The sequence below is a fragment of the Rattus norvegicus genome, chromosome 1, assembly GCF_036323735.1.
Source record: "Rattus norvegicus strain BN/NHsdMcwi chromosome 1, GRCr8, whole genome shotgun sequence".
NCBI classification, from domain to species: Eukaryota; Metazoa; Chordata; class Mammalia; order Rodentia; family Muridae; genus Rattus; species Rattus norvegicus.
This window is the reverse complement of record NC_086019.1, coordinates 83,243,524-83,269,567: the sequence shown is the minus strand read 5'-3', so window position 1 is coordinate 83,269,567 and position 26,044 is coordinate 83,243,524. Positions and strand designations below refer to the sequence as shown.

Sequence of the window (26,044 nt, the reverse complement as noted above, 5' to 3'; positions counted from 1 at the left end):
TGACTGTGTCCCACTCAAGGATATTGCTGACTTATTCAGCTAATCTGAGACCAGGCAGAATGGATTGGACAGAGCTGGGCAGATGGTGGATACTCCAGAGGCTGAGCCACTGGAAGATGTGAGAAACTCATCACCCAGGGCAGTCAGGTGCAGATCAGGTGTGTTGGGGACATTTATGGAACTGCTCCCTGTCCTTCTTTCCTCTGGCATGGTCACCAGGTCAGTAATGATCCTAGGTCACCTGCTGGCCAAAGTCCCTCCATGTGGCTCACTATAAAGCCCTAATTCTCTCTGTGCTGGTAATATCTATTATGAGTACCTTAGGGCTTTGGCTGAAACTCTGAGCATCTTGTACCTGCAGCCCTCAAATGCTATCTCCACCTTTCACTGCTCACAACCCAGAATCATCCTTGTCTAGACCACAATCCCTTGTTATTATGAGCCCTGTGTCAATCACTCACGTGTTGGTCATCATTCTGCCCCAACCCTGCATCTCACCAGAAGGTTTGCTTCAAGATCATGCCTTGTTCTTCCAACCACATCTTTCTGGCCTCTGCTGTCTTGCCCTTCCCAGCATCCACCACGGCTGTGGGAAATTCTATGAAAAGACCCACCAGCAGCTTAGTAATGAGCAAGACCTCTTAGTTATTCAAGGGTCCAGGGTCATGGAGGGTGGTGTATGGCATGTGACAGGGAAAGGAATAAGGTAGGCTGTCTAAGTGCATTCTCAGAGGAGAATGGGGCAACAGATGGAAAAGAGAGGCCCCAGTAACAGGGTGGTGGGACGAAAATGGGCCAGAGCTACTCACCTTGGCCAGGGGGTGTGAGGCTCACAGCCTGGGCAAGAGCAGCCAGTACTGACTGCTCAGCCAGCCCAAGGCGCAGCCGCCCACTTAGGGACCTGAGGATAGAGTAGCAGGTGTGAGCTGAATGGCCACTCTCATCTTGCCCTCCACACTTTGCCTGTTCCTGTCTCCCCAGCCTCCACCCTTTGTGGAACTTCTTCAATATTCAGACAGTCTTCAAAGCCTCAAAGGGATCCAAGATATCACACAACCCCTAAAAGACGAAGAAACCAGGGCTAGCCAGAGATGGCCACGACCGATGGTCAAAGGGAGACAGAAGCAGGAATCTCACAGTCAAAGGGGTAGAGGCTTGAGAAGGGCAAGTCACAGGCCAAAGCTGAAATAGAACCTGACTTATGGGTGTGACAGTCAAAAACCTGACCCAGCCCATGCTGGCTATTTATACTGCCTCCACCTCCACCTCTATCAGCTCCAGTGAGGATAATAGGATCTACCTCACAGAGTGGCTGGGAGACTAGATGGCATCAAACAGTAGATACAGGGCAGAACACCTAAAAAATTGCTTCAAGATATACTTCAAGAGAGATCAGTAACTTTCCTCCCACTGTCATGATAGCTTTATGCTATACTCAGGCCAAGGCAGACATCAGTAATCAACTACAAAAATTTACCCTTAGCTCCAGAATCCTTCTCTAGGCAGCATTACCAATGGAGGAGAGTTAACCCATGAAAGGTGGTAATTATGGTTTGATATGAAATGTTCCCCACAGGCTCATACTTTAAATGGTTGTCTACAGCTTGGTAATACTATTTGGGGAGGCTGTAGAAACTTCAAGAAATGGGCCCTACCTAAAGACGCAGGTCACTAGGTCACTATGTAAGAGGTTATACAGACCTTGGTTCTGGTCTTACTCTGCTTCCTCATCTGCTGTGATGTGCGGAGCCTCCCACACATACTCTGGTTGCCACAAACCCTACTGTGCCTTCCCCACCAAGATGGACCCAAACCGTCCATCCAAGTCATGAACTAAAATATTCCTTTCCTCCACTAAGTGGTCTAACCACAGTAATGCAAAGGTAACTAAAATGGACTTCCAATGCAAAGTCAGAACAAATAAACTGGGTCATGTTGGTACTTTTCTCATGAGAAGGCAGTCAGGGTGTTAGCAATGTCTGCAGTTGCCAAATGCTCACCAACAGGCCCATATGCCTCCCCAGTCTCATGAGTCCCATGTTTACCTGGCAATAAACCGGGCTTCTGAGTAGCGGCAGGCAACAAAAAGGCCCTTGATAATGTCCATTTTCTTGGCCATGGACTGAACAAAGTAAAGAACAGGCAAGGAGTCATCAGAGAACACTTTTCAGCTTTGGAAAAGCTGCCACTGCCATAACCACCACCACCACCACCACCACCACCACCACCACCACCACCACCACCACCACCACCACCACCACCTGTTGTAATGTCTTAATCTGAGGCAATGACAATGAAGCTAGCTCTCTTTGCCTCTCTTCCTCTGTCCAACAAGCATTAACAAGTGTCCCGACACCAGGAGACATGGCATTAGATGCTATGTTCTCCAGAGAAAAATGGAAAGAGACATTGTAAACCACATAAGCACAAATGAACACTAAGGTCCCCACCATGCTTTGGGTCCTGGGATATCTGGGTTTTGGGATAGGCCACACTGCTCTACTTACAGCACTGCCAGTGAGCCGGGCAATGTCACAGAATTTGGTAAAGACTCCAGAAACAGTAAGTGGAGGTGGAGGCAGCATGAGCCTCTGAGTGCTTCGGCTGTTCTCCGCCACTAGCCCCACATCCCCCTTCTCAGCTACCTCAGCCCGGATGGACTCCAGCTGACGACCTTGATAGAGGAGGCAGTGGGGAAGAAAGCAGGAGAGGACACTGTAGCAACCTGTCTCTCTCCACTGGCTATGCCTCGCTAGTTATCTGGGTTTATAGGGCTTCCCCTTGTCTACAGATTGCTTCTTCCGTGCAACTAGTTAAGGACCTATCCCCATTAGGTCAGTGTAAAAAGCCTAAGCAACGGTCTATGACAAGCAGCTGGGTAAGCACACTCACACTGGGAGTCATGTGTAGATGGAACTAAAACTTATGGGATGGGGCCAGTGGAGGTTGAGAGGGCTGCCTGTTCGATCCTCAGTTGGTCTCTAACAGTCTCCAGCCTGTTTATTGTGTTTCTACTGTTCTGCCTTTCAAAAAGTATGAGGTGTGCCTTGACCTTGCTTATGGTTGAAAACAGAGTCCTAATATGGCACACTTGAGGTAAGAGCAGGAGGCTGGCAAGATGGACAAGCAGGTAGTCAAGTCAACTGAATAGCTTTCATCACCCCTCCTCTCCATCCCACAGCTCCTCCCAACACAGGCTGTACATCCCCACCCTATACTGCCCAGACCTTGAAACTCTGGCCTTGTCAAGTACTCTTCCATTGGCCTCTTCCTTCATCCCCCAGTCCCAACTCTTTCACAAACTTCAAGTGCCACCTCTTGTTGGATCCCTCCTACCTGTGGCCTGGGCAACTGCCTTGAGGAGGACACCATCACCAACACCCAGTTCTAGACCCTGCTGAGGCGGCCCAAGGCGGTTGAGGCTGAGATAGAGAACAGGGAGCAGGTCTGTTGGGGACAGGGCCACCACGGAGCGCAGCAGGTTGCTCAGTGTCTCCACCATCTTAAGCCTGGAAGAAAGGGCCAGGGTGTGTCCACCTATGTCAAGGTCAGTGGGATGTGGTATCCCAGGAAGTTAGAAGGAAAAATAAAAAGAACAAGAGAAAGGAGAAAGATAAAGAGCCAAGGGAACAATGACAGCTTGTTTGTGGAAGGGTGGCAATGAAAATGGTGGTAATCACTGACAGAGAACAGCAGCCCATGCACAGACACTTCCTCAAGAAGGCATTGGTTTTAAACCCTTTCTACCATTTAACTGATGGATTCATGCCCACTCTGAGAAAGGTGACATTATTATCCCCACTGTATAGGTCAGGAAACAGGCACAGAAAGACTTGCCCAAGGTCAGGAAGCTTAATCAGGCTGAAGTTCTGGCCAAGGCTGTCTACTCTGGGACACTCAAGCCACTGAAAATGATGGCCATGCCTCCTGTAAAATGCTAGTTGTGTAACTGTGACACAGATGGTAACTGTGTGCTTGCTGTCTGCCCAACTTACGTGGTGTAATTAAAGAGCCATATAAGCTGGGGATATGGTTAATTTGATAGAGTGCTTGGACAACACATACAAATCCCCACATAAACTGGGGTGTGAAGACCCACATGCAATCCTAGTACTCAAGAGGTGGAAGCAGAAAGAGCAGTTCAGGGCCAGCATGATCTACATGACACCTGTGTCCAATAATAATAATAATATACAAAATAAAGTGAGGCTGTGTTATTCTTAGAACAAGCCTAAAGAACAATTCTTTTAGAAAGGCAAGAGGAAAGAGAAACACAGCATCACCTTATCACCCCTGTGCAAAAACCACAAGAATGGATGGCTGATACAGAAAAAAAATCAACTGCTAGATGTTGGGATATACAGACACCTTCCTCCCCAAACCCATGTATGCTCAGCTCCAGAATGTGACATATCTGGAAGCAGGAACTTTGTAGCAAGCTGAATAAGGGTGAGCCCTAAACCCAGGGCCTCTCCGAAGAGAACATGGTAATATAAGCCTAGAAATGCCAAGGCTGGCTGGAGTCCCAAAAGCTGGAAGAAGTTGGGTCAAGTTCTCCTCCAAGAGGAGTAAACCTGCCTGCCAACAACCAAACTGTTACCACCATCTTAGCTTTAGACTTCAGGTTCCCTGCACTGTGGGGAAATAACTTTCTATTGTGTTAATTCACATAGTGGCAATCTGTTTCTGCTGTCCTGGGACAGCAACAGAAGTGAAACAAAGGTTAGGAAAGAAACAGGAAGGCTCCACAAGGTTGCCGAGAGTGAGGCTGCACAGTGAAGCAGCCAGGCGCTCAGCCTTGGGGCCAGGTGGATGATGGAGGACCAGACCAGCAACATCGTATGCAGTGAGAAAACGCACCATCTGAAACATTCTGAGGAAACAGACTACAAATCCAAACTCAGAACCTCCAAAACCTTCAGTAGTAGCAAAGTCACAAAGAACACAGATAGATGGAAGGGATAGGCCAGCTAAACACCATGAGTAAAAATCCCAGACAAGAAACCAGGACAGAAAAGGGAAAGTGTCACAATGCAAATGAACGTGGGAATCCCTGTCACTAACAGCTGGTGTCAACTTCTTGATTCTGCTCATTTTCTGACCACATCTCTAAACCAGAATAAGATAACAACAACGCAAAGAAAGGCAGTCCAGAAACATGGGGACACTCTATTGTTTTGAAAGTTCTCTTTTAAAGAAAAAAATGCTTTTAAGAAAAATCTGTACCCCAAGATGTTGGATTATAGGTCAGACAGAACAGAACGGCCATCCTGCAATTCAATATGAGATTCCCCAAAAGCTGTCTCTCCCTATGTTATTTAGATAAACTCAATCTTCATAAAAACAGAGATATAGTTTTTCCCTTTACTCATGGGGGAACTGAAGCTTAGAAAGGGAGGCCCAGCCACCTGCCACAGGCACACAACCAGCAAGCAGAGCAATGCTACCTGTCCCCTTGGCTGCCTCACCTAGCTGCTGCTATGAGCCACTTTCTGAGCTACAGATCCTTGTACTGAAAGTCCTTCCCATGTCCTCCATCACCTCACTTTGGGGTTATATCCCATGGGAAGTTCTTAAACATTCCCAAGGAAACATTTCTAAGGACAAAACATTGAGGGCAGCCTAAAGATGTATTAAAATGAAGGAATATTATAGGGATGTTTATGTATGGCAGGAAAGCTTAAACTAACATAGAGAGCTAAAAAGATTGAGGCTGAATGAGGTATACCCCATAATACTTATATCATACTAGACACATAGAAGCCCTAGGTATATATAAGAGGCCAGGAAAGGAAAGGATTTGGGAAAGAGCAAAGGAGCCAGCATGGACAACTGATGCTGACACAGAGCATCACCAGGAGGAAAGGCTCGGATCTGCAGGAGAAATTCAGCAAGCAAGGTCATCCTCACGGTACCCAAGACTAGACTTCCATTCATTTGAGATGGAGAAACAAGACTCAAGTCACTCTGTGTACTGCATCCCCTATAATTCCTAGAATCTGTTTCATAACTCTGCAGACAGACCTAGCTGATCCTGTGTCTCGCCCAAGCATGCTCAACCTTTGACACTGACAAGGGAGGTCATTTGTAAAGTTTCAGAATGGCAGAATCAAGTTACAATCAAAAAAGACTTCTCACAGTGCATTAAGTGTTAAGACATCTGTGTTCAGCTGCATTCATAACTATTTTGGCTGCATGCAGCCTCTGAGCACAGGCTGGACCCACTTAAACTAAGAGACTACACCATCAAAAATGATGCTGTAGCCAGGCCTAAGGGCCCAGACCTTAAACAGTAACACTTGGGAGGCAGATAAGGTGGATCTCTTTGAGTTCAAGGCCAGCCTGGCCAACATACTGAGTTCCAGGACAGCCAGTGTTACATAGAAAGACCCCGTCCCAAAAGCCAAAAGAAAAGGAAAGAGATGCTAAGGATCTTCTCAGGAAAGGACTCAAAATTAGTCAGCCATTTTTGTGAATAAACAGTGACCATGATGAGAAGTGAGGAAAGACTGCCAAGCAGGATGCAGCACACAATGCCGTGCTGAGAACAGTCACAAAGAACCCGCCCCCATGAGACTGAGTAATTAATTACCGAGCAGACACCTCCTCAATCTTCTCAAATGTCCGGGCCACAGCAAGAAAAGGAACCCTGAGAAAGGAAAAGAGCTGTATTAGAAACACTTGAATAGGCCATAACACCCTGTATCAATCCTGCCCTTTACATCCTCCTGGGTGTAAAATGCAGAGAGAACTATCCACTATCCCTTCCCATAATTTTGTGTTCCCAAAACAGGGATGGGAGAAATGTACAGCTCTTCCAATAGAGGCCAAAACGACAGACTCCCATAGTCACAGGGACAGAACTTAATACAGCTTGGGAAGGTTAACTCCTTACTTTTGGCCATGTTTCCAGCAGGCATCTTCAATGGGATGGTAGTTACTCTTGGAAGGATTATAATTGGTTGGATCCGGGGCTCTATGGAGGCAAAGGGAAGTTAAAATTGGGTAACTCTGAGTCTAAGAAGTTACTTTTCAAAGAAATGTTTCTACTCTGTGTTGGGCCTGGCTCACAAAGTCAAAGGTTAACACATTCCTGTCTCTTCACTGGTGGATTCTAAGCAAGAATTCTAGCACTAAGCCATGCATCTACCCCCTCATTGAGGGATTCTAAGCAGGAACTCTACCATTGAACCACTCCCCCCATCCCATCACTTGGTGATTCTAGACAAGTCTACCACTGAGCCACAACTCTAGGACACATATGGTTTTCAATAAAGCATGGATAGGGTCTGATTCCATTACATTATAGGATGTGTATCCACCTATTCACCTGATTGTCCATTTAATAAATCTTGTGTTCATAACCAGTGGTATAAGAATGACCGAATCACAATAAAACCATCATTTAGCAGCCTATTCAGTCCCATGACTCTAATCTACAATGGTTACCAGTAAAGAGAAGTGGCTCTTGATCCAAACCCATTAGCCACCCAGTGCTGGCAGAGAGGCCCTCAGGAGATTCCAATGCAATGTCTGCTGCTTCCAGAGCATGCGCTCAACCTGGTAAGCTCAGGATGGGGGAATCAGTGTTCTAAAAACTGAGGGTAGAGTGCTGAATGGTACCAGTGGGCAAAGAGGCTTAAGATTTTGTCCTGGGAAGAATGCAGAACCACTCTAGGCAGGTAAGCAGGAGTGAGGGCAAGAATTACTACAATGATTACCTTGTTGTATGCCCTTAGCTCTTTGGGGCTCATACTGGAAGCTGGAGGTCAGACAAGACGCCAAGCAATCAGTGGGTAGTGGGTATGTAAACCCCCTAAACAGTTCTTACTCTGCCTGTATCCTAAGGCTTTGAAGTAGGGTCCAATAGTGTCTAAAACACTGACTAATGACAAGCCCCGCAAGAGGAAAAAACCCAAGCTAGGGCTGAGTAATGGACATGAAGAAGAGAATGTGCCAGGAGATGTTTCTCAGACCTGGGCACTGACTCACCCCTTGGTCTCTTCCTTCCTTGGAGTGTCTGACTCTTCTTGTTTGACTTCAGTTTTCACTGCTGGTTTTCGGGGTGCTGCATGGAAAGACAGGAAGTAGAGGGTCCCTACTCCTCATAGGCCCAACTCCCGTGCCTTGTTCAGCCAGCACTGCCTAAACAGAGCCCCAACATCTGCTGCCTACACAACCCAGATGGATAAAGATGAGAAAGGTGCTCACTGAAGAAACTGCTCAGTGGCTTGGCACCCCTGGCAGGAGGCTTGCTCTGTTCTTCTTCCTGAGGCTTCTGTTTCACACCTGCCTTACACATTGGAATGTTCTCTGTCTTTGTGAGGGTTACTGACTCTGAAATGAGAAAGGGTAAATGGTGATACGAACAGTAGTTGGGGTTAGTCAGTCTTGTGCACTGTGTATTCAGATGCTGAGTTCTGTGCCCCAAGATCAGGTTGCAGCCTGGACATGGGCACTGTACTGACTGATGTGCTGTAAAGAATGTTCCCCAATAATCCCTGATTGGTAAATAAAAAACTTGAGCCTGTAACTGGGCAGCACAGAGAGGAAGGTGGGACTTTGGATAGAGTGAGGTGATCTCAGGTAGGGACCATGAGGGAGAGAAGGAAAAGGGCGAGCAGAAAACAGTTGCCATAAGGCAAGATGGAAGATGAGGATGGATGACAAGCAAATAACCAAGAGAAGCTTGCCCTGAGGATACACATGAAAATAGCAATACTCAATTGGCAAGTAACAGGGTACTTATCTGGTTATTAATAGACTAATCAGGTTAGAATAGCTCAGAACCTGCTCAGCATAGTACCAGCAGTTTGTTAATAAAACCTGATGTCTCTGTGTCATTTACTATGGATCAAAACAGAAACCCCCTGTAAAATTAACACTATAAAAAGTTTCTACCTCTAAACGTTAAGATCCCAAAGTTATTGCACCTTATGAGTGTAAAACTGAGCAATTCTGACCTTTCTCCATCTACTGTGTAAATGCAGGGACTCTCTGGCCTAATGTTCATTCCTCAGTACTAATAAAAGCACAGCTGACACTGGACTGAAAATGGAAAACTTAGGAATGGTAGTGAAAAGAAACTTCATCACCCAGCTGGGAGGCCATCAGCATGAAATACCAGCTACTCGGGACACAGACGTAGGGGAATTACAAAATTACAAAGCCACCATATACCTCATAGTAAGATCTTGTCTCAGACAAAAACAAAAAACAAACAAACAAACAAGAGCTGGGGTGTGACTCAGTGGTAGAGTACCTGCCTAGAATTCCCCAATGAGGCCTTAAAAACTGGTTCAGCATTTAGAGCACTGACTGCTCTTCCAGAGGTTCTGAATTCAATTCCCAACAACCATCTGTAATGAGATCTGATGCTCTCTTCTGGTGTATCTAAAGACAGTAACTGTGTACTCATACACATAAAATAAATAAAAATTAAAAAAAAATAATAATCCCCTAGTGAGGGGCTGGAGCCATAGCTCAGTAGCAGAGGACCTGCCTCTCCCACTAGTGAGAAGACTGAGGTGTGGCTCAGAATTAAACATTTGCCTAGCATATATCAGGCCCTGGGTTCCACCACCAGCATTACAAACAAACAAACAAAAAACAAAAAAACCTAAAAATCTCAGCAAGATTCAAACAGTACCATTTATTTGTCTCATAGAAAATAGATATGTGTGTATGCCTAAAATTGTCATTGCAAACATCACCTATGACACAGGGGTCTCAAAGACAGCAAGGAACAGAAGCTGCAAGAGGACTCCCATTTCTGAATCCTGTAACTAAGCTTAGATAGTGCACTTAATAAACACCTATTCAGTTCGTTGTATCTGATTGACACCTATGACATCTAAAAGCATTTTATTTGAGGGCTCTCTCCTCTCTTCCCACATTCATGGGATAAAATAAGCAATAAATCCAATAATAAAAGCAAAACTTCTATTATCTTGGAGTTCACACTGAACCCAAGTTGGAGAGTCTGTGTCTTGTTTCAGTGAACCACTCTCCACAGACAAGTGATGCCCCAAGCAGGACCATGAAGCTGGAGAATAAGCAACTCACCAGGGGACTCTGTGGGCTCAGGGGGTACTGTGGGCTGGTCCTCCACCTGTTCTTCCTTCTGTTTTACTTCTTCAGCCTCTGTGAGGCTTTCTGTTGGGGTCTGTGTATCTGATAACAGACAGAAAAGTTAAATGGAAATGAGGCCTAAAGACACTGCCAAACAGTAGATAATCTGAAGCAGGAAGGTCACAAGTCCAAAGCCTGCCTGGACTACAGAGTAAATTCCATTTTTAGTTTGGGTAACTTTGTGAGAAACTGTCTCAAAAACAAGATACTGAAATTTAACTCAGTAGTGGAACACCTGCCTACCCTGTATATTTTTATTTATAAACATATTAAAAAGTCATGCTACCAGGGTAACTGTAAAATCACAGACACTAACCTGGAGGAAGTTTGCCTTAGAACAAAGATAATCCTTTCACTAGGAGATACTTAGAATTGCTAAAATCTCCAACTTACCATGAAACTTTTTTACTGACTACAAACTGCCAATTGGAAAACAAGCCTACACTAAATAACTAAAACCTGTCATGGGAAACTGAGCCATCTGAAGATTTTGATTCTTACCACATGAACAAGAACCTAGCTGGGTCAACAACTGCAACTGATAGAATGATATACAGTGCCCAAGATCAACACATCCACTCCAGGGCTGTTTCCCTGCATTGCTCCCAAGATAAAGGAGCTCTCTCGAGAGTGCGACAGTCTACAGCCTCCACGGGAACACTGTGACACCTGCTGGACACCACATGAAAAGCTAGCTAAGGGAATTCTGTTAGTTTCTAGTTGTCTAGTTGTCTATCCTTAGATGAACTCACCACCAATGAAAAATAATTTCCATTAAATAAAACAAGATAAAAATGAAATTATACATAAATAACAATGAATTAAGACAAAAATGTTTCAAAAAACTTTCACAATGAGCTCCTATATACTGGGGTCTAGAAAATTTATTCATTTTACTATTTAATGAAAATAGTCTTACTACACAGACCAGGCTGACCTCAAACTACAGTGATCCTCCTGCCCAAGCTGCCCAAATGCTACCATTATAAGCATAGTCAATCATGTGTGGTCCCAAGTCTGAAATGTTGACTTACAGGATTGTATATCAGATTTTAAAGTCTAATCATAAGTGTCCTCTGGATACAGAAACAAAGGAGCAGTCAGTAGCAGGAACCTTCTGGTTTCTGCCTGTGCCCAGAACTGAACTCCCACAGCTCTCTCCACCCAAATCCCATGGGGGGAAGAGCTGGACTCTCAGAAGTACAGACAATCCTGAGAGCTCAGAAGAGACAACCACTCCCGCTCACATTCCTGGCCGAGGAAGAACCTGCCTGGTGCCCTCTGGATACAGGAACCCAGGAGCAGTCAGGGGTAGGACCATTCCAGTTTCTGCCTGAGCCCAGAGCTGAAATCCTGTCGCCTGGAGGGCTGACACACCTGAGAGCAGAGGTAAGACCAAGTCTTCTGCTCCAAGCCACCAACCTGGAGGTTCAGGACACATAAAAACACAAGCAGCTCTCTGTTCCCAGATCTGGCTGAAAACAAACAGGTCTGTAGGAGTGCTGACACACAGGCTTAAAGAAGGGTCAAGCCACTGTCAGAAACAGCAACACAAGCCAACACCAGAGACAATCTGATGGCGAGGCAAGCGCAGCAACCTAAGCAACAAAAACTAAAGACTACTTGGCATGATCAGAGCCCAGTACACCCAACAAAGCAAATACTCGATATCCAAACACACCAGAAAAGCAAGATTTGGATTTAAAATCATATCTCATCATGATGACAGAAGACTGTAAGAATGACATAAATAGCTCCCTGAAAGAAATACAGAACACAGGGAAACAAGTAGAAGCCCTTAAAGAGGAAACACAAAAATCCCTTAAAGAATTACAGGAAAACACAACCAAACAGATGAAGGAATTGAACAAAACCGTTCAGGATTTAAACATAGAAATAGAAGCAATAAAGAAAATCACAAAGGGAGCAAACACTGGAGATAAAAAACCTAGGCAAGAGATCAAGAGTCATAGATGCAAGCATCACCACCAGAATACAAGAAATAGAAGAGAGAATCGAAGGGGCAGAAGATACCATAGAAAACATTGATATAATAAAAAAAAAAAAATGTAAAACGCAAAAAGCTCCTAACACAAAACATCCAGAAAATCCAGGACACAATGAGATCAAACCTAAGGATAATAGGTGTAGAAGAGAGCGAAGACTCCCAACTTAAAGGGCCAGTAAACATCTTCACCAAAATTATAGAAGAAAACTTCCCTAACCTAAAGAAAAAGATGCCCATAAACATACAAAAAGCCTACAGAGTTCCAAATAGATTGGACCAGAACAGAAATTCCTCCCATCACATAATAGTCAAAACAGCAAATGCACAAAACAAAGAAAGAATATTAAAAGCAGTAAGGTGAAAAGGTCAAGTAAACATATAAAGGCAGACCTATCAGAATTATACCAGACTTCTCACCAGAAACTATGAAAGCCAGAAGATGGAGATGTCATACAGATGTCATACAGACCCTAAGAGAACACAAATGCCAGCCAAGGCTACCATATACAGAAATACTCTCAATTAACATAGTTGGAGAAACCAAGATATTCCATGACAAAACCAAATTTACATAATATCTTTCCACAAATCCAGCCCTACACAGGATAATAGACGGAAAATTCCAACACAAGGAGAGAAACTACAGCCTAGAAAAAGCAAGAAAGTAATCTAATTGTAATTAACCCAAAAGAAGATAGCCACACAAACATAACAAAGAGAATCTGAGGAAATTCAAAAAATCATCAAATACAACAAAAGCCTATATTCTACAAAACTGGAAAATCTGGATGAAATGGAAAAGTTTCTAGACAGATACAAGGTACCAAAGTTAAATCAGGATCAGATAAACCATCTAAACAGTCCCACAACTCCTAATGAAATTGAAGCAGTTATTAAAAAATCTCCCAGCCAAAAAAGGCTCAAGACCAGATGGGTTTAGTGCAGAATTCTATCAGACCTTCATAGAAGACCTCATACCAATACTATCCAAACTATTCCACAAAATAGGAACAGAAGGAGGACTACCCAATTCCTTCTATGAAGCCACAATTATTATGTTCATACCTAAACCACACAAAGATTCAACAAAGAAAGAGAACTTCAGATCAATTTCCTTTATGAATATTGATGTAAAAATACTCAATAAAATTCTCGCAAACTGACTCCAAGAACACATCAAAATGACCATCCATCATGATCAAGTAGGCTTCAGCCCAGGGATACTGGGATGGTTCAATATACAGAAATCCATGAACGTAATCCACTATGTAACCAAAGTCAAACAAAAAAAACACATGATGCTCTCATTTTTAATGCTGAGAAAGCATTCACAAAATTCAACACCCCTTCATGTTAAAAGTCTTGGCAAAAGCAGGAATTCAAGGCCCATACCTAAGCATTGTAAAAGCCATATACAGCAAACAAGTAGCCAACACCAAACGAAATGGAGAGAAACTTGAAGAACTACTTTTAAAATCAGGGACTAGACAGGGCTGTTCACTCTCTCCCTACTTATTCAATATAGTTCTTGAAGTTCTAGCCAGAGGAATCAGACAACAAAAGGAGATCAAAGAGATACAGACTGGAAAAGAAGAAGTCAAAATGTCACTATTTGCAGATGATATGATTGTATACTTAAGTGACCCCAAAAGTTCCACCAGAGAACTACTAAGCCTAATAAACAACTTCAGCAAAGTGGCTGGATATAAAATTAACTCAAACAAACCAGCAGCCTTCCTCTACTCAAAGGATAATCAGGCTGAGAAAGAAATTAGGGAAATGACACCCTTCACAATAGTCCCAAATAACATAAAATATCTTGGAATGACTTTAACCAAGCAAGAGAAAGAAAGAGCTGCATGACAAGAACTTTGAGAATCTGATGAAAGAAATTGAAGAAGATCTGTGAAGACGGAAAGACTTCCCATGCTGATAAATTGGCTGAATTAATAGAGTAAAAATGGCCATTTTGCCAAAAGCAATCTACAGATTCAATGCAATCCCCAGCGAACTTCCAACTCAATTCTTCATAGAGTTAGAAAGAACAATTTGCAAATTCATTTGGAATAACAAAATACCCAGGATAGTAAAAACTATACTCAACAATAAAAGAATTTCTAGGGGAAATCCCTGACCTCAAGCTGTATTACAGAGCAAGAGTGATATAAACTGTGTGGTACTGGTACAGAGACAGGCAAGCAGATCAATGGAATAGAATTGAAGACCCCGAAATACACACACACACTTATGGTCACTTGATCTTTGACAAAGGAGCTAAAACCATCCATTGGAAAAAGGATAGCATTTTCAACAAATAGTAGTGGTTCCACTAGAGGTCAACATGTAGAAGAATGCAAATTGACTCATTCTTATTGCCCTGTACAAAGCTTAAGTCTAAATGGATCAAGGACTTCCACATTAAACCAGATACACTCAAACTAATAGAAGAAAAAGTGGAGGAGCTTCAAACACATGGGCTCTGGGGAACTTTCCTGAACAAAACACCAATGGCTTATGCTCTAAAATCAAATGGGACCTATTAAAATTGCAAAGCTTCTGTAAGGCAAATACACTGTCATTAGGAAAAAACGGCAACCAACAGATTGTGAAAAGATCTTTACCAATCTTCCATCTCATAGAGGGCTAATAGCCAAAATATACAAAAGAAACTCAAGAATTTAAGACTCCAGGGAGACAAATAACCCTATTTAAAAAAAAAAAAAAAAAAAAGAGGTACAGAGCTAAACAAAGAATTCTCAGTTGAGGAATATCAAATGGCTGAGAAATGCCTAAAGAAATGTTCAACATCCTTAGTCATCAGGAAAATGCAAATCAAAACAACCCTGAGATTTCACCTCACACCAATGAGAATGGCTAAGATCAAAAACTCAGGTGACAACAGATGCTGCTGAGGATGTGGAGAAAGAGGAACACGCCTCCATTGTTGGTGAGACGGCAAACTGGTATAACCACTCTGGAAATCAGTCTGGAGGTTCCTCAGAAAATTGGACATTGAACTGCCTGAGGATCCAGCTATACCTCTTCTGGGCATATACCCAAAAGATGCTCCAACATACAACAAAGACACATGCTCCACTATGTTCACAGCGGCCTTATTTATAATAGCCAGAAGCTGGAAAGAACCTAAATGTCCTTCAACAGGTATGGATACAGAAAATGTAGTACATCTACACAATGGAGTACTACTCAGCTATTAAAAACAATGACATCATGAAATTCATAAGCAAATAGGTGGAATTTGAAAATATCATCCTAAGTGAGGTAATCCAATCACAAAAAAAACACAGATGATATGCACTCACTGGTATGTGGATATTAGCCCAAAAGCTTGAATTACCCAAGATACAATCCACAGACCACATGAAGCTCAAGAAGAACAACCAAAGTTCGGATGTTTCACTCCTTCTTAAAAGGAGGAACAAAAATATTCAAAGGAGGGGATATGGAGACAAGGTTTGGAACAGAGACTGAAGGAATGGCCATTCAGAGCCTGCCCCACCTGGGGATCCAGCCCATATATATAAAGCTACCTAAGCTATACAATATTGATGAAGGCAATAAGTGCATGCTGACAAGAGCCTGATAATAGCTGTCTCCTGAGAGGTTCTGCCAGGGTATGACAAATACAGAAGCCAATGCTAGCAGCAAACCACTGAACTGAGAACGGGGTCCCTGTTGGAGGAGTTAGAGAAAGGACTGAAGGAGCTGAAGGGGCTTGCTACCCCATAAGAACAATACCAACCAACGAGAGTTCGTAGGAACTAAACCACTACCCAAAGACTACACATGGACTGACCCATGGCTCTAGCTGAATATGTAGCAAAGGATGGCCTTTTTGGGCACCAATGGAAGGAGATGCCCTTGGTCCTGCCAAAGCTGGACCAGCCAGTGTAGGGGAATGTCAGGATGGAGAGGCAGGAAGAAGGGTTGTTGGGGAGGGGGAACACCCTTATAGAAGGGGAGGGGAATGGCATAGGGAGCTTATGGACAAGAAACCGGGAAAGGAAATAACATTTGAAATATAAATAAAAAAATTGAATTAAAACAACAACAACAAAAAAAGAAATCTAATCATCTTGTACTACCCATACCTCCCCTCCCCTTACAGATTCCCGTTCGGTGTCCCTTGAAGCCATACGCACACAAACATGCCCCTCTTATCCTACTCCCTCACCTTCTTTTTTCCTTTTCTTAGCTGCTTTGTCTTTGTCTTCATTGTGCTCCTCAAGAGTGTCTTGAATTGTCCGTTTTGGGAGCTGCTTCCGTGCTGGAAAGGTAAAGGGAGTTTGTCTGTGCCTGCCCCAGTGATCAGACATACTGCCTGGTGAAAGGGGCAACTCAGAAGGTTCTAGATCCCCTCTCTCTTCCTAAGCACCATAGCCACTACCCCAATGTACGCCTCATCTTTCCAGCTCAGATTCTGTAACCTTGGTTGAGTTATTTATTCTCTTTCTGTCCCTCCCTTTCTTGCATTTTGAAAACAGAAACAAGTTTCATTAAATAGAACAGGATTTACTCAGCACCCTCAGCCTGGTATCTGAGAACCTTGAGGATCAGCCACTACACTCTTCTCTAGCTCTTGCCATACACTATCCTTGTCAAGCTGCCTCTTCAATCTACATTGTATTCTCTAGAAACACCATAGTGTCAGAATTCCCACGTGTCCTGTTTTCCCTACCTCTCAGTCTTTGCACACGTGACACCTATCTGGGAAAGCCTCCCTTGCCTTTTCTGAACCTTCCCTAGGCACCATGGACAACTGACTTCTGAGTTCCCAGAGCAGTCCTGTGACTAGTTCTGCCCCATGGAAGCATTCAGGAAGCTATGTATATATGATACTAAACTTGAGCGCTTAAAGGAGAGAAAAGCCAAACTGGAGAACCTAGTTTTAACAACACCTCATAATCTGAATACAATTTCAATTCTAAATTATGAGCAGACATTTTTTAATGCTGATTGTGGGTTCATATTCATTGTAACTCGGACTTCATCTGGAATTCCTAGGAGATGCACCTGTGTCTGTGAGGGTGTTCCTATTGAGGTTTAACTGCAGAAGATTCACCCTGAATTTGGGTGACACCATACCATGGGCTGGGAACTGGGAATATATAAAAACCAAGAGGGAAAAGTCAACTGAACACTAGTATTATTTGCTTCTGCTTCCTGACATGATTCCGCTGTCATGCCCTCCCATCATTATGGACTGCACTGTCAAACTGTTAAACGAAATAAATGTTCCTATCTTTTACATGCTTCTAGAAGGTATGTATGCTTTTGTCACAGTGTGAGAAGGGGAACAAAAGAAAATAAATAAGTTTTACTACACTAAGTTTTCAAAATCTGACATGCTGTATTATGAACCAGTCAATTCACACATCATGTTTAGGGTTTTGAAAATAAACAGCGTTCTATATGAAAAGCAGATGCCCACACCCAAGTTGCTCAGGGGAGACTGGAAAGACTTTCCTTGCTGAGGCCTGCTGTGGTGGAGCACTCTGTATGAAATGCTTGGGTCCAGAGGTGTTGCAGAGTTTAGGATTTTCAATTTAAGTCTGTAGACTGCACTGGCTGAAGCGAATGAGTATTCTGATCTTACAGCATGCACCAGCTTCCCCATGTCCCCTAGTTAACACACTGAAACTTTACAAGTACCCATCTCAGTCACCACACTACAAACAGAGCAGGCTCAGCCCTCAGGTCACATATGGCCCTCACCTAAATCTTTCCCATACCAACTGTTCTTCTTCCATCTAGGCCTCCTGTCTCAGGCTGATTTTCTAGAATGTTCTCTAATCTCTCCATTCAGTATCCCCTAAATTCTGTGGTCTCTGTAACAGAATTCCAAACTTAAGTGAACCAGATGTTCCCAATTCACTCACACTACCTGGAATTCTCTTCCTTTCTCCTATCCCAGCTGGCTCCCTTTGCCTTTTAGGGCTCAACTTAGTTACCAGTTCTTCCAGAAATCTCCATATTTGCACTCTTGTGTTCCTACTCAGAATCTTGTACAGCAAGTATCACACCCCATGACAATCACAATTTCCCACATATACCAAGCTCTGACTGTGGGTCAAGTCAGGCCCATACACTTCACAGGAATCAGCTTTTAATCCTGGCACTTCTGGGCAGTTAGTACTGTACTTCAGACCACTTGTTCTACAAGTGAAGTAACCACACCTCTGCAAAGGTGAGGTTGTTTGCCACAGGTCACACACCTCAGGGACAGTTAACCATGCTCACTACCACGGTTCTATCATCAGAGCCACTGAAAGGATGATCACCAGGGGTAGTATGGATGGAAGGGATGGAGCTGGCCTGTCCTTACCAGTTCGGCGCTTTGGGAATCCTGATGGGGAGATGTCCATGGAGGGGCTGCTGTTCTCAGGACAGGAGTCAGGGCTGGGAGGAGAGCTCTGTTTGGAGTCTGACACAGGCTTCTGAAAACAGACAGAAAGAACAGTTTTAGAATAAAGAAGATATATGCCACCACCTGGCAGCTTCAGCTACCACATGCTTCAGAGCAGAACGGACTCAGCCTCTCATATCTAATGTCACTTCTGGTTCCTCAGTCCCATTCCCACCCAGACCATCTTCTCTCTCCTAGCTATCACTAGACCCATGAATACAACTTTTAGTGTCCCAGATTCACTCCATTATGAAACCCAATCTTCCTTTTTACACTTATACGTATGGTGGCCTAACTAAAGATCCCTTAGAGTTAATACAATCATGGGCCTGAGGACGCTATTTCTCTGCCTCCTTTGCAACTAGTATGGTCATAAGACTAAGGACCACATTTTCAGTCTCCCTTGTACTTCCAAGGTCCTAGGAGAGGACTAATTCTTGCACATTATCCTGTGATACCACACCACATGGCATGTGCTTGCATGTCACACACACAGAGACTCACACACAAGTTACAAAAAAAAAAAAAAAAAAAAAATTAAGTAGAAGAAGAGTCATAAGGAAATGTGACCACAGAAATCACAGACAGAGAACATAAGACTGTCTCAGTTAATGGAAAAAACAGGCTTCTAGAAAAAAAGAAATGACATAGAAGTAATCTTTCCCTAGAGGCTCCAGAAACAAAAGGCCCTGCCCACACCCTAAGATAATCCACTCCAGGTACCTGACCTACATAATTGCAGGATAACTGTGAAATAGCCAGCACCACAGGTATGTTCTCCATGAGGTACCTGAAGTACGATGATGTCAAGGGGCCAAATGAGCCCCACCACCTAGAGAAGAGGTAGACTGGAACCCTGTGCCCTCCTGCTTCAAAAACAATGGCAGAGATTGCCACTCTCCTGAACAAGTCCCCAGAGTCTTCCTGTACTGCCACTATACTCAGCTTCATGGGTGAGTAGGAAATTGGCAGGCTCGAGGTCTGAAAGATGGCTCAATAGGTAAAGGTGCTTGCTGCACAAGCCTAGAGACCAGAATTCAATTTCTAAAACACATGTCAAAGTGGAAGGAGAGAATACCACAAATGTGTCCTCTGACCTCCATGTGCAAGGCAAGGATATACACACATACATACAAAAATCAAATTTTGAAAAGAAACCAGCAGGCTGCTGGAACCTACTTGGACTTGGGGGGTGCCAGGGGCTTCATCTTCGTCCTCCCCTTCACTGCTCAGAACCTGGGCCACCTTCCTTCCTGGCCTCTTCACTGGAGAATCACTCTCAGGCACTGCTCGATTCCTCTCCTTCAATGCCACCCTGGAAGTCAGGAGAGAGATGGTGGAGCACGTGGCAGGCAGTATAGGGAAACCACCCACAAAACTCTGCATTCCCTTCTCTTCCATTTCAGTGAGCAGTGAGCATCTACTAGGTATCTCCATGGCATTCACTTTTTTCTATTTTCCCTTTTGAGATGGTCTCATGTAGCTAGGCCTAGCCTCAAACCCAGTAAGTAGCAAAGGCTGACTTTGAACTTCTGATCTCCTGCCTACACCTCACTAGCACTGGGAATGTGAGCTACATATCTGACTTCATTATATGTACTTAAGTATCCTTCCCTCCCTCCCTTTCTCTATCCCATGCCTGAGGCATCTGTGAGGACTTGTCACGAAGAGTAGGTGGATTTCTCAGCAGGGACCGGCTTCACACTAATATCCATTTGAAGACCTTCTCTCTTTAAGTCACAAGAGTTTGAGCAGAAGACACTGTCACCCAGGCAACAGCATAATAGCCTGAAGTCTTACATGAGCAAAGGGATACATATTCTAAGTCAGTGTCCCCTTGATGCCAGCTCCAATCTCCCAGCTTAGGAGGACACAGGCATGGTGTCATGCATGCTGGTGGCAGTCACTCAAGTGCTAAGTGTCCTCAGAAAGTTCACAGTCTGAACAGAGGCCATTATGAGTATCAGCAACTCCTTATTCCTTACTTATGTGACAGGCACTTATCCTACATAACTTCTTACAAAGAGGGAAGCAGGTTCGTGCTCAGCACCACAGAGTCCCACAAGCTTTATGGAGAGTAGAGGAATAGCAATGCATTTGGTTCACCTCAAAGCCCAGTGCCCTGAGCTATAGCTGACACATAGAAAATACTTGAGAGCTGTTTTCTAAGTAAATGTATATGTACAATACCATGAACATACCACCTATACAGGCGATTTACGTATATAATAGTAGCCTCCCTTTTGTTATTTAAAAGTAAGCTAAAGGTGTTTATGAATGTGTATGGATTACATGTCAGGCATTGTGCCAGCCACTTGAGTTCTAACAGTGTCAAACAGGCAGACCCTGTGCTCTATTATGATAGATACCCATCCATCAAGTATATTAAGCATCTAATGCGTCAATAAATGTGTTTGCTAGAGCACTGCACACTGGTCGCAGTACTTCCTCTGGGAAGAATTAGTGGAAAGAGTTCAAGAAATCTCAAATTAAAAAAAAATATATCCATTTATTTTCATGTGTATGGGTGCTTTGCTTACATGTATTATCTATATTCCATATGAATGCCTAGTGCCTATAGAAGCCAGAAGGTATCAGATCCCCCTGAGTACTTGGAAATTGAACCCAGGTCCTCCAGAAGAGAAGCAAATGCTCTTAACTGCTGAGCCATCTCCAAAGCCCCTAGATTTATGACTATTATTGTTACTGTGCATGTCTATGTGCGAATAGGCGCGAATGGGCACAGGTGTTCCAAGAAGCCAGAGGCATCAGATACCCTGGAACTAGAGTTACAGGTAACTGTGAGCCACCTGACAAGGGTGCTGAGAAGCAAATTGTCCTCTGCAAGAGCAGTTTGTACTCTTAACTACTATACCATCTCTCTAGCCCAAGGTCAAATTTCTCCTTAGTTATCTCAGTGAATGTTTTTATGATTACCATGTATAATTCCTCATATGGAGACCTATGTCAGACAAAAACACCTACACACATATTACACTTACATATAATTAAAAATAAAAGCAAACCTATTAGTATAGAGCTGTAACGCCTACAAAAAGGAAACAACCTAAACACTTGCCATAAATGAAACACTAAATAATTTCTTTAGGATAGCCATAGATGGGAACGCAACATAAAAAGTAAAAGAACTGAGTTCCTGTGTTCCTTAAAGAAAAAAAAAAAAAGCAAACTGATGAACAATAACATATAACATACATAGCTTGACCTAAGTAAATCACAGAAAAGAAAGGTTCTTATGCATTTGCACAGAGCAATGTATATGACACAGTGACCTACTTCAACATTTATAGCTTGACTCCATATGCACAGAGTGCCTTTCTGCAGTAAGTAATGTTACAAATGGCACATCTGGTTGGGCAGTGGTGGCACAGGCCTTTAATCCCAGCATAGAGAGGCAAAGGCACGTGAATCTCTATGAGTTTGAGGCCAGCCTCTCTACAGACTGAGTTAAAAAACAGCCGGTTACACAAAGAAACTCTGTCTTAAAGAATGAAAACAAAAATATATTTACTCACTGACCCCACGCAGAAAAAGCCCATCAGCTCTTAGGTACCTTTTTACTCCTGCTCAGCATCTCAATCTAGAGATTATGAACCACCCAGCATCTTTCCTGAGAATGTATGAATCAAACTATGGTCAACATCACTTCCCCGTGGAGAGAGAGTCTGGTCTAAAATGAATGCAAAGCATGTGCAAACAGAGCCCTAACAAGAATTCTGTTGGCTGTCAGCTACCTAAACTAAATTATCATTTTGAGGCCTGATATACATCTGAAGTAGGTTTTTAACACATGCAGACAAAAGAATCTTGACTGGTAAAGGCATATGCTGTCCCATCTCCTTACATACTTTGGAGGGGGTTCCTTCTCTCTGATGCTGCTGGGTATCTCCTTCTCTGGCTTCTTCGCTTTACCTTCTGTTGTTGTGGGTTGGAAAAATGACCTGAAGGAGTACAAGGGGTGAGTCGTTAATAGTACTGATGCTCTGTACACCTGGACATCATCCCCAGCCATGCAGATTCCTCTACTTTTGTATAACTTTAAGGAGTGTTGGGGGATGTGAGATAGGAACAACAGTAAGAATTTAATAGTACAATGGTAGAAGGCTTCCCTAGCATGGGCAAAGACCCTAGGTTTTATTCTACTCTGGACTCTTGGGGGAAGGGAGGGAGTGTAAAAGGCAAGAAAAGAACAAAAAGCATATAAACAAAGAGTTATTATCTCAGGACAGGCCATACCTGGGTTTCCCATCACATGAGTGCCTGGGGATTTCCCAGGAATCCAGGGTGAATAATCAGTTCTGAATCTACTAGTATCTATTCCCTCCTTTATCTGATACACCCTTCTACCTCTTATGAATGACTAACACTTACATCTATAATACACGGACATATAACCCAGGCCTTAAAAATTAGTATAGTACACTGCACACCTATAGCCACCATGATTGTCACAAGCCAAAATTTGTCTATAAATAGCCCTGGGTCAGAAAGGAGAGAAGAGGATGACGAGGAACCAGAGGCTGGACAGCCCAGAGACTCAGGATTGAACTAAACATGACTGGCAGGGAGAAAAAAAGTCAATGAAATGATTCCTAATGATATTCTGCTATACTCACAGATTAGTGCCTAGGCCAACTGTCATCAGAGGGGCTTAATCCAATAGGAGCAGATGCAGAGACCCACAGCCAAACACTAGGTGGAGTCAGGGGAACCCCACAAAAGGGGAATAGGAAGAATTGTAGGAACAACAAGGGTAAATGACACCAGAACACAGCCCACAGAATCAACCAAGCAGAGCTCATAGGGGCTCACAGAGACTAAATCAGCCATCACAGACCCTATACAGGTCTGAGCTAGGTCCTCTGTATATAGGTTATGGTTGTGTAGCTTGGTATTCTTGTGGGACTCCTATAAGTAGGAGGGGGTATCTCTCTTTTGCCTCCTCTTGGAACCCTTTTCCTCCTAGTGGGTTACTTCATCCAGTCTTGATATGAGTATTTGTGCCTAGACTTATTGTAAATTGTTATGCCAATTTGGCTAATGACCTGGGAGGCTTGCTCATTTTTTGAAGGGAAATGGAAGAGGAGTGAATTGGGGGGAGGGGTGGGAGGAGAAAATTGTCAGAATATATGTGAGAATATGAAAAATAAAAATAAATTAAAAATATAAAGAAGATTGCTGGGATTGCTAATCTTAGGAAAGTCAGCCTGAGTGTAACAGCAAAAGTAAGAGAGCTGACCACAGAAAGATAAGACCATGACGATGTTTTGATAGCCTGCAACTGTGGAAATCAAGTGCAAGTTTCCTCTCTCATGTTCCTAAAGCTATCTTGCATTAATACACAGATTCTGAACTAGCACTGAGGCTGTTCTGTGCACTGAGGGCGGTTTAGGCCATGTCTAACTTTTGTCCACTAGCTATCAAAAGCAGATTGCAGACCCCCTAAACTGTCAGGACCAAAAATGTCTCTAGTCATTGCCACATGTTCCCAGGGAGCAAAACAGATGACTGAAAACTATTGCATTAGGGATACATACCCTGAAACTAAAATTTAATGAATTAACTGAGTCATTACCCTTCTCACATGTCCCACTTCCCATTTTCCAGACTACTGAACTCTAGGAAATTTCAACTTCAGGGCTCCCTCAAGGTCTTCTCAGAGAAGGCAGAGATGAAGCAGAAAGCCCAGAGTTTTAGAGAATGTATTATGTGGACACTCCCTCTTGCAAGGAGGAGGGAGCTCAAGAATCAGGAAGCACAAGACACTGAAGAGACTCAGAAAGTTACAAGACTCACTAGCCCCTCCCCAAGGGTAGTCCAGCAATTGCTGAGGGTGAGGGGACTCTTCAGTGGAGCTGCCTACAGGTTAAGCAGAGAGCTCCAGGGATGTAGCTTTCAGGAGCCATCGCCCATGCTCGAGTGGGCTTTGGAGTGATGAGGTTGCCTCTGAGGCATCAGTTTTCTCTAAGTAACACCATAACTCACTGTTTTACTAAGCTAAATTTGGGTAGAATCGTTTCTTTGGCTTGTGTCATCAGTGCCCTATCTGGGATGAATGTTAGTTCTCATTTTCCCAGGAAACATGACAACACAAAGAGCCTTGAGCATGGCAAGGGCCTTACATAATACTTCTCTGCATGTTGGCAGAATTCTCTCCCTTCCTCTCTTGCTCTTTTTTTTTCATCAGTTGTACCTGAAAAAAGAAATCCAAAGACCAGCTAAGACTTGGGGAGAGATGGGGTGGGGGGGATGGAGCGGGGGAGAGAACTCTTCTTAAGGAAATAAAAGAAGTGTAATCAGGGACTGCAGAGATGGCTCAGTGGGTGAGAGCACTTGCTGTAAAAGAAAGAGAACATAAATGTGAATCCCCAGCACCCAAGTTAAAAAAAAAAATTAATGTCAAGCATGGTCATAAATGCCATGCATGTATAAACCCAGCATTATGGGGTGGATACAGGTGGATAAAGGCAGATCCCAGAAGCTCACTGGCCGGTCAACCAAACTAGCCAGAACAATGACTGAGCTTCAAGGTCAGTGAAACCCTATTTGAAGACAATAAGGCAGAGAGTGGTATTTGCACACATGAGCCTGGATTCCCACGTGCATTACCAAATACATTACACACACAATTCCTAGTGTACACACCCACACACAAATGGCTTTACAATCTGAAGCATGTGTTTTTTGTTCAGGAAAAACACCCAATTTTAAAAACCAATATGGAACTTTGATTTAAGATTTACTATTAAGGCATAAAATTTCCAGATCAGAAAGTGGAAAAACCTATCTTACTGCTTTCCACCTAATATAAAAATTTTACTGAGGACATGTAATTTTTTTACACATTTTTATTCTTTGAGAGTTGGCTCGTTATCTGCCCCCTCCCCCTTTATATTACTGAAGACAGAATCCAGGCAGGGTTTGTTGCTGCTAGTCAAGCACTCTTTCACTAACTATATTTCAAGCTCTCCTTGGCTGCCAAATGCCAGCTTCCCTTTCCAAATGTCCGTCCTCACCCTGACAACTTCCTTCTGTTCTCCCTGTCTAAGTTTCTCTGCCTCCTCAACCACACACACACTAAGCAACAAGACCTGACCCTCCCTAAGTGTTTTCCGGCCTCACTTCCAGATGTCCAGTCTTATCCCACTCGTGCCCCTTCTGACAGCCAAGCTCACCTTTTCCCTGACTCCTGACAATCATCGCGCCAAACTTCTCTAGTGTCCAAACAGGACCGCTTTCTGACCAATGACGTCACCTTGTTCTCACTACAAACACCTAGCATCCTATACAGAGTGATGCCTGATCGCAGGCGTCCAGGGTTAAACAGGAAACTCACAAACCTTCCCTCCAGCCGCAGGTCGCCCCTCCTCTCCTAGCACCACCAATTCCGATGGCCACGCCCACCACCAGCCTTTCTCCCGAGACCAGCCTTTCTCCCGAGACCGGCCCTTCCAGGC

General features: G+C 43.6%; 1 protein-coding gene across 3 annotated transcripts in view; it reads right to left on the bottom strand.

Annotated features, from left to right (window-relative positions):
• Positions 1-26,044, bottom strand: part of Lig1 (DNA ligase 1) — a 38,665-nt gene that overhangs the window by 12,140 nt on the left and 481 nt on the right. For 2 of the 3 annotated variants that reach the window (XM_039091950.2, NM_001024268.3), the window contains exons 2-16: positions 24,710-24,780; positions 22,436-22,528; positions 19,746-19,881; positions 18,486-18,597; positions 16,335-16,427; positions 10,066-10,173; positions 8,212-8,337; positions 7,993-8,068; positions 6,896-6,976; positions 6,593-6,649; positions 3,337-3,509; positions 2,508-2,674; positions 2,046-2,122; positions 810-901; positions 499-598 (exon numbers count right to left, since the gene is read on the bottom strand). In XM_039091950.2, the coding sequence (XP_038947878.1) occupies positions 499-598; positions 810-901; positions 2,046-2,122; positions 2,508-2,674; positions 3,337-3,509; positions 6,593-6,649; positions 6,896-6,976; positions 7,993-8,068; positions 8,212-8,337; positions 10,066-10,173; positions 16,335-16,427; positions 18,486-18,597; positions 19,746-19,881; positions 22,436-22,528; positions 24,710-24,771 (1,553 nt within the window). In that variant the 5' untranslated portion in view covers positions 24,772-24,780. Of the gene's footprint in view, positions 1-498; positions 599-809; positions 902-2,045; positions 2,123-2,507; positions 2,675-3,336; positions 3,510-6,592; positions 6,650-6,895; positions 6,977-7,992; positions 8,069-8,211; positions 8,338-10,065; positions 10,174-16,334; positions 16,428-18,485; positions 18,598-19,745; positions 19,882-22,435; positions 22,529-24,709; positions 24,781-25,762; positions 25,961-26,044 lie in introns of those variants that run through there. The other variant, XM_039091955.2, reaches the window with a different exon arrangement.